Source organism: Varanus komodoensis, unplaced genomic scaffold (assembly GCF_004798865.1).
Source record: "Varanus komodoensis strain SLA01 unplaced genomic scaffold, ASM479886v1 scaffold10, whole genome shotgun sequence".
In the NCBI taxonomy this organism is placed as follows: Eukaryota; Metazoa; Chordata; class Lepidosauria; order Squamata; family Varanidae; genus Varanus; species Varanus komodoensis.
Window position 1 is genome coordinate 6234924 of NW_025335269.1, and position 7913 is coordinate 6242836.

The 7913-nt window shown below is 42.1% G+C and overlaps 1 protein-coding gene across 3 annotated transcripts in view; it reads right to left on the reverse strand.

The window, feature by feature from the left end:
- The window catches only part of CUNH7orf57 (chromosome unknown C7orf57 homolog), a 31495-nt gene that overhangs the window by 12160 nt on the left and 11422 nt on the right, over positions 1–7913 (reverse strand). For all 3 annotated transcript variants that reach the window (XR_006416936.1, XM_044453567.1, XM_044453581.1), the window contains exons 6-7: positions 6471–6518; positions 1437–1537 (exon numbers count right to left, since the gene is read on the reverse strand). Coding sequence is in view for 2 of the 3 variants with exons in the window: in XM_044453567.1 (XP_044309502.1) it covers positions 1437–1537; positions 6471–6518 (149 nt within the window). In the remaining variant the exon portion in view is untranslated. The remainder of the gene's footprint in view (positions 1–1436; positions 1538–6470; positions 6519–7913) is intronic.

A 7913-nucleotide genomic window follows, 5' to 3' on the forward strand; every position in this document is an offset into this window, starting at 1 on the left:
GAGTTTGTGTGAATTGCAATATATTTACATGCCACTTACTTAGAACACAATCCATTGTGGCTGCCAGCAATCCCCTGGAATCAGGACATTATGGCCAGCCTATGCAGGGCAAGAGAAGCATCAAGATAAAGGCTGCCTTTGCATTCCTTTTGCCCTGTAAAGCAGCTAGACCAGGGGGCCTCAAACTTTTCCACCAGTGGGCCAGTTGAAAGCTGCCGGTGCTGGGCAAGGTCCGGAAAGGTGGTGCTGGCGGTGTGCACGGGCCGGCGCGGGAGTAGGTGAGGTGTGGGTGGGCATGTGCCACAAGGCGGGCACACCAAGCAGCAGCTTGCTCGCTTGGAGATCGTTTTCTCCAAGAGAGCAAACCGCTGCCTCCCCACACATGGGGCAAGGTGGGCAGTGGCGGGCACGTGTGTGGGCCTGCGCGGCGGGTCCAAATGGGCATGGCAGGCTGGATCCGGCCCCCGGGCTGTAGTTTGAGGACCCATGAGCTAGACAACCAACTTTGGTTGGCTAACGACAGCACTCTGATGCAAGAAGGAAGGTACTGAGGCACTGCCAGGATGCTTCATATCTTGATGGCATATGCATTTGATCAGAACATCTAAATTCCTTCTCTGAGGTTGTTCTTACAATTTTGGAGAAGCAGCTAGTGAAGTTCTTTCTCTGCTGGCTGTGAGGTGCACCAAGTGTGGAGGTGGGGGGGTGGGAATCCTATGGCCTTCTAGATCTTGTCTAGGGAACCAAAGGATCACTATGCCCTCATACTGAACTATTATTATTAGTAGTAGTAGTAGTACTGCTACACTGCATTTATATCCTATATCCCACCTTTTTTCACTATCTATTCATGTCTAATTCATTCAGTTCAGAGGCCAGATTGTAGAGGCCAGGATGTGAGCTATCCTGAAATTTGACCAGCCTGCTTTCTTCTCATTCTGAAATGCTGTCACTAGAAGTCAAAAAAGTGTGGCAAATGAAAATACAGAGCAGGACAGAGTGGCAAATTTTGCCCATGCAGCTCCTCCTGGCTCTGCATAGGATAACCACACACCTCCAGCTTCAGAGTCTGTGATTAGAATATGTTTGTATCCTTCATTTAGTAAATTGTACCAGAGCCAAAAGTAGTACAATGCTCTGCCAGCTGTGGATTTAAGCACCCACTTGAAAGACACAGGCAACAAGAAACTGCATGTGGGCAAGTGCCAGGCTGGTAGAGGAGGAACCAAGTGCTCCATCCCTCCTCTGTGCTCAGTACAGAGATGCAGTGGGTGGCTCTCTGTGTCTCCTCCATGAGATCCCCAACAGGGTAGTAAAATAGCTTTGCAGACTGGTAACTTTTGTGGGTTCATTTACTTAAGTTATTCATGCATGTAATCTTAGAACTTGAACAGTGTAATATTACCAACATCATAACACAGAGTACTATTACTAACATTGGAGGGAAGTAAAGCCTGTTTCCTCCATGGAATTCTTTAGCTGCAATAGGTTGTGGCATTCTGTGTGGGTATCTTGGTGTTATAGCAGGAAGCTTGATCTGTGTGAACAGAAAATCCAATTCAGAGTTGACACAAATACATATAGAATTAAAAGTGACTGAAAGCAGCAAAGGAAGAATATTCCCAGGAGGATTGCAATATACTTTGTAATGTAAGAGTGGAGAATTCCCCCCTCCCACATTGCTGATAAGAGTCATGTTTCTTCATGAATAATTTGTTAGAGACCACACTCTGGCACTAAGCAGGGGCAGACCCAGTAGTCAGCAGAACTGACGGTAGTTCTTTTATGGCATTATATCTTTTAGACAGTCTTTTCAGTGCCAGCCTTTGTGTTTACATGTTCTCTCTCACTCTCCACCATTCCGCCTCCATTTCTTGCTCTGCCATTCTATTTTCCTTGCTCTGGCCCTCCACTACGTACACACACACACACACGTGTGTACGTGCACATCAAAATCCTATTCAAACCAGATTCTACATTTTGGTAAGGTGAAAGAGAGGCTGGGAGGCAGGAATTTGCACAAGGAAGCCCAAAGGCACAAGCACTGCAGCCTAGAGCATCTTTTTGAAAGATGCTATGTTCCTCTATCAGTTGCTCTCAATGGTTGGGCCTCTGAGCTTGCTGAAACGCCTGACTCCTGGTCTTTTTCTTGTTCTTTTCATGATGGGGATGACTGAATTGTGGTGATCTATATCAGAGGCAATGCCTTGTGCTACATGAAAGTCACAAACTCTGCACCATTGCTATAACAATGTGCCATAACAATCTTTCAGCAACCTGACATTTTCAAGAAAGGCTGAACTTTTGCTAGCCAAATAAACCTGATCTGTTTCCTGATACATAAGGAAGTTTGAAATGTGTTAACCAAGCATTGGAACCATGGTCCCTGGTCTAAGCTCTCCAATGATTCCAAAGCTTTCTAACATTAGAAATATCAAGAAGCAGCTTATCCTCCATTAACTTCTCTCAGGATGATTTATGGGATCTAATTGGGTCCACTTTAAAAGCTCAGGAAGGACTCAAGATCTAACCAAACAAGTTTAAATTTTACTGCAGCTGGCCAAGCCATAAGAGAAATTTGACTACAACCTGATTTCAACAATAGGTTAGAAAGTGAAATACATCTAGGAGCTTGCAGAAATGAAGCCTGTACTGTTTCCAGCCTAGTTAAAACTATGGCCATAACTAAACAGACAAAGCCTAGCCACAGTTATGCACCCTCTGGTAATATCCTTATGTCAATGCACTTTTTAAAATTATGTTTTATTTGTGCTATTTTATTGTGATATTATTCTGTTTATTTATTATATTTTAATTGTATTATTTGATCAATGTTATTTACTGATTTTATATTGTAATGACCACCCAGTGAGCATGTTGCTAACAGGTAGCTTTTAAATGAAGTGTCTGTACTTACACATAAAGCAGTAAATGGTTTTGGTCCTGGGTACCTGAATGATTGTCTGCTCCTGTATGTTCTCACTCATCCGTTAAGATCAAGTGAGGGAGCCATCCTCTAGAGAGGTGAGGGGGATGCTGGCTAGAAGGGCCTTCTCAGTGGTTGCATCCCACCTGTGGAACAGGTTTTCCAGAAAGGTGTGCCTGGCACCAACACTGCGAGGCTTTCAGCTCTAGGGAGACTCATCTTTTCTCTGGCTATTTTAACAATATATTTTAATGGTTATTTGGTTTTAAAATGACCCTTTTTATTTTAGTTGATTTTAGTTTAAATCGTCCTATGAAATGTTTTATAGTATAATTTTGATATACCATGTTTTATATTTGGATTATGTTGTTAATACATTTTGAATATGTTGATTTAATGTTATTGGTTTTAGAATATTGTGCCGTTTTTATATTGTAAGCTGCACATGGACTGAAGATATAGGCTATTGTAGCGGCATACAAATTGAAATACTAAATGAATAAAATGTTTGCTTGGTAAACCTCCAATACCACTGAGGTTGACTGGCCCCTGGACTGGAAAAGGAATGTCAAAATAGCAGCGGTGAGCTTTTGTTCCTTCCAGAATGTAGATTGACCAGGTATTAGAAACTGTAAAATGAAATCCAAGGTAACAAAATGACTGCACTTGCTCTATCAGATGCCCTTGGATTATCCAAGGCTGACTATTTTTTCTGTATGTACCTGCTTTCTGAAAACTAAGATTTTGATTTACTATAATTGATAGCCAACTGGTTGTCTAGGCAGAAATTTGCCATAGCATGAAGTATATGTTTCAGCCCTACTCACAAACAGAGTAAGACAGCATAATCATACAATCAGATTGGCAGGTGGTGAAAATTCAGTTAGAAAGATGGAAATTACTGTGTTTTAGCTTGAGAGGTAGCTTGTATTGTGTAAATACACACTTGAAAGATCTGGGGCTAAAATACAGTTCTGAAGACATATTTTGTTTTTGAGATTAAGTTGGAGTACTTTCCAGTGGCAGGGCATCTAACCTTAACAGAAGATGTAGAGTACAAAGACTGAATTAAAAAGTCTTGGTAGCATATGTACATGTTCCAACTTGTTTCAAAGGAGCAAGCCAGAGACTGGATCAAATGCCACAGGCAAGTCAATAAAAACTACATATAGCTGTCTTCTGAGGGAAATATGCTTATTCACCACAAAAGAGCGTATAAGCATGATGGAGTATACAGGACCCTTCCTGAAAATCAATTTGCTCTGGACCAAGAAATGCTGGCCATCCAAAGATGCAACCTTAGTTTAAGATGGGCAACATACAGTTTTCCAAGAATTGCAAGTAAGCAAATAGGGCAATAATTAGATAGTAGCTCACATCATCCCTTTTAATGGATAGGAATAATTATGGCTTGATGCCCTATACCTGCTATTTTGTCTGAATTGCTTGAAAAGCTTAGCAAGGACCCAATCAGGAACAGGCCCGCCTTACTTTTACTTCTGCCAAAAGGGTGGAGATTTCCACAGTAGTGACAGGGTCCTAGCTTTCCAAAGGAGTAAGACTATCAGCCAAGGAGATGTTGCTGAGGATAAAAAAAGTCCCTCTTGTTCGTTGTTTGACCGTGAGAGAGACAGGCAACACCAGCAAGATATTTTATATAAAAGGAGTCTTTTTTATAAATGCACACTAACAATAAAGAGCGAGCCCATCTCCATTCAGTACCAGCTGCTACTGTCATACACAGTGAATGTATACTTTAGCATTTTGCAATGATTAGTAATAGAAAACATCATAGCAGAAAATTTTAGTTTTGTACATGTTTATCATGAACCACAAGTCTTTTGAGCAAATCAGGTGTTGAAACATTTGCCTCCAGGCTTCTCTATACAAATTCGGACCTTCTTGACAGACACGTATTTTATATGGTCAACTCTTTTGTATCTCTCTGACAGAATACTAAGTAACTGACCCTTACCATTTGGTCATCAGGAAAAATTTATATTATAAATTATATTCTTTATATTCTTCAACTGAATTTAAGTTCTTCTCCCACTCTCAGAGTGTAACTGAGGGAGCAAGCTGTCCTTTACTATTAGAATTTACCAAGGGCCAGAATTTATGTGAATCTCACACAGGAGAGACCTGGGGCCTCCTTTTCCTTAATTGACGATAGTTTTTAAATTGCTGTTCCATTCTTAATTTAGAAGGTAGGAGACCCTGCTCTCCTCTTTTGGGGGAGGGGGGGTCCTCAGACCCTCTTTCTATTGTTCTACCAAGTTATTTAACCTTTTGTAACATGTTTTTGCCAACTCTTTTTCCTAGCTAGAGTAAATGCTCTACCATTTGCAGAATGGTTAGGCCACTGCAAAGGTATTATCAGCTCCAGAGACTCCGCCCTTGTGGCAGAGGTGTGATTGAAACTTTACCATATTTTCTATTCAGCTGCCATTTATATTCTTCTGCAACAGCAAGCTTTATATTGCCTTTACTGAGTAGGTTCCCTCGCTGTTCACATGATTTCCATCTGCAATACCTTTTGGCTGGCAGTGATAGGTACATCACCATGTCTGAGGTGAGGTTTATATTCTGTACCCTTAAAACTAGACAGGCATTAAGTTAAAATATTTCTGAGGTTAAACATCAGTGAGGCTGTTGATATAGATCAGTGCTCCCCAAACTTTTTCATGCTGCCATCCCCCTTCTTCTTGGGTGACAACCCTTGCACCCCATGCCTCTCTCTCTATATTAAGTCTATTGCTCTACTACAGATTTCAAACAACAAATCACTGCCACCCTGCATTACATGGCAACCAGACATGTAAGCTATTGGGGAGGATTTGTTCAGGGCCATGGAGACTGTTTTCCTGAGCCCCAATCCCAACTGGCTCCAGTATAATATTTAGTATGACCTTACCATTACTCTGAATGATTATTAAACTTACCTTTCTGTCAGGACCAAACAACATATGACAGTTATATGAATCTTTGCATACTTGCACGCATGTTTGTTTTTAAACAGAAACAGAATCAGCTACTGAGCTGATAGTTGTTGGGATCACATTATGAATGAAGGATAATTAAGCCCTTTTGTCTCTTTGGAAATTCAAAAGAAGGAATGTTCCTCTTCTCAAGATGCTACCTATATTGGAAGAAAGATCCTCACTGGCACCAACTGGCAAACAATGGATAAACGCTGTGGCAATACGACAGTTACTATGAAAACTAACTACAGTTTAGCATTTATCAGGATTTGAAATGAGGATCGGGAGCTGATTAGCACATTCTGCTTAAGAACACGGTTTGGACAGGTATAAATATAGGTAGGAAACACCATTTATTCAGTGACTTAAGGAGAAGGGGACATGATGGTGAATTAGAGGAAGAATTTGCTATTTATTTACTACACAATAGTTGAAGGTCTTTTGGCAGTTTACATATAATGCGACAATGCAACTTTCAACACAAATTTCCTAGCCTAACTATTCTTTAAAATGGTCCATTAGACCAAGTTTCCTCTTATGAAATTATTGTTAAGGAAACTCACCTCTTCCTTCATGCTTCCTGGAGAGCTGTCAACTAGCACTCCATTTTCCTGATGAGAAATTTTAACATAATTTTAGTAAGAGAGGCAGTTGAATAGGCTTCAATATGAAATATAAAATAAAAGTAAAGATTAACACTCACTACAAAATTTGGCATAAAATGAAGACCAATTCTTGTTGCTTACCTCTTGATCTGCATGCAAGAGAGGCAATTCCTCTTAGTAAAAGAGGAAAACCAACAGCTCCAATATTATAACTGTAGCCAATGTCAGGGATAGAGAATATGCAGTCCAGAGGTGAGACTACATTCCTCACCCCTAATTATGAGCGTGAGGGCTAATGGAAGCTGCAGTCCCACAACATTTGGAGGGCCACAGGTTTTAACTCCTGGAATAAATGATGTAATCATGTAACAAGTACATGTACGGTATCGATAAATAGGGAGGATAAGAGGGACAGTCATGGTCTCGCCCGTATTCAGCAGGAATGATGAAATACATTTGTTTTAATACCCAAGCACATTCATAGCCATTTTGGGCAAAAAGTGCTTGCCCATATAGAAACGGAGTGAGTCAGAAGGGACCTCCCAGACCATCTAGTCTGACCTCTGGCTCCAGCCATCTCCACTCATGACATGCCCACCATGTGCATATCAAGCCTGTCCTTGAATACCCTCACCGATGGCCTCAACCACCTCCCGTGGAAGCCCATTCCATACCCTCGGGGTCCTAACTGTCAAGAAGTACTTTCTGGCATCTAAATTGAACCTTGGTTCCCTGACCTTTGCTTCGTTGGAGCATGTCCTGCTGCCCTCCTCTGCAGGGGAGAAGAGGTCTCTACCAACCTCCGTGTGACACTTCCCCCTCCCCCACATACCTCTATGTCGCCAACAGATCCCCTCGAAGTCTCCCCTTCTGCTGACTGAAAAGACCCAGTTCCCTCAGTCTCGCTTCATACAGCATCCCCTGCAAACCGCCCACCAACCTTGTAGCCCTATTCTGCACTGACTTTAACCTGACTATATCCTTCCTTTAAAGAGGGGCCAAAAACTGAATACAATACTCCAGTTGCGGGCACACCAGAGTCATATAGAGCGGTAGTAATACCGCTCTTATCTAGCAGCCACACTTCTGGCTATGCAACCAAGGGTGGCATCCGGATACTTCAATTGGTTCAAAATAGAGCTGCCAGGCTGCTGACGGGGACTGGGCGTTATGTTCACATGACTCCAGTCCTCCATCAGCTTCACTGACTTCCCATTGAAGTCTGGGCCCAATTCAAGGTGTTGGTGATGACCTATAAAGCCCTAAACGGCTTGGGTCCTGGTTACCTGAAGGAGGGCTTACATCCATATCCGCCCGCCCGCCCCTTGAGATCTGTGGGAGAAGCCCTCCTCCGAGTACCTACCCTCCTAATTTCTTTCACGGAGGGTTCCCGGAGAAGGG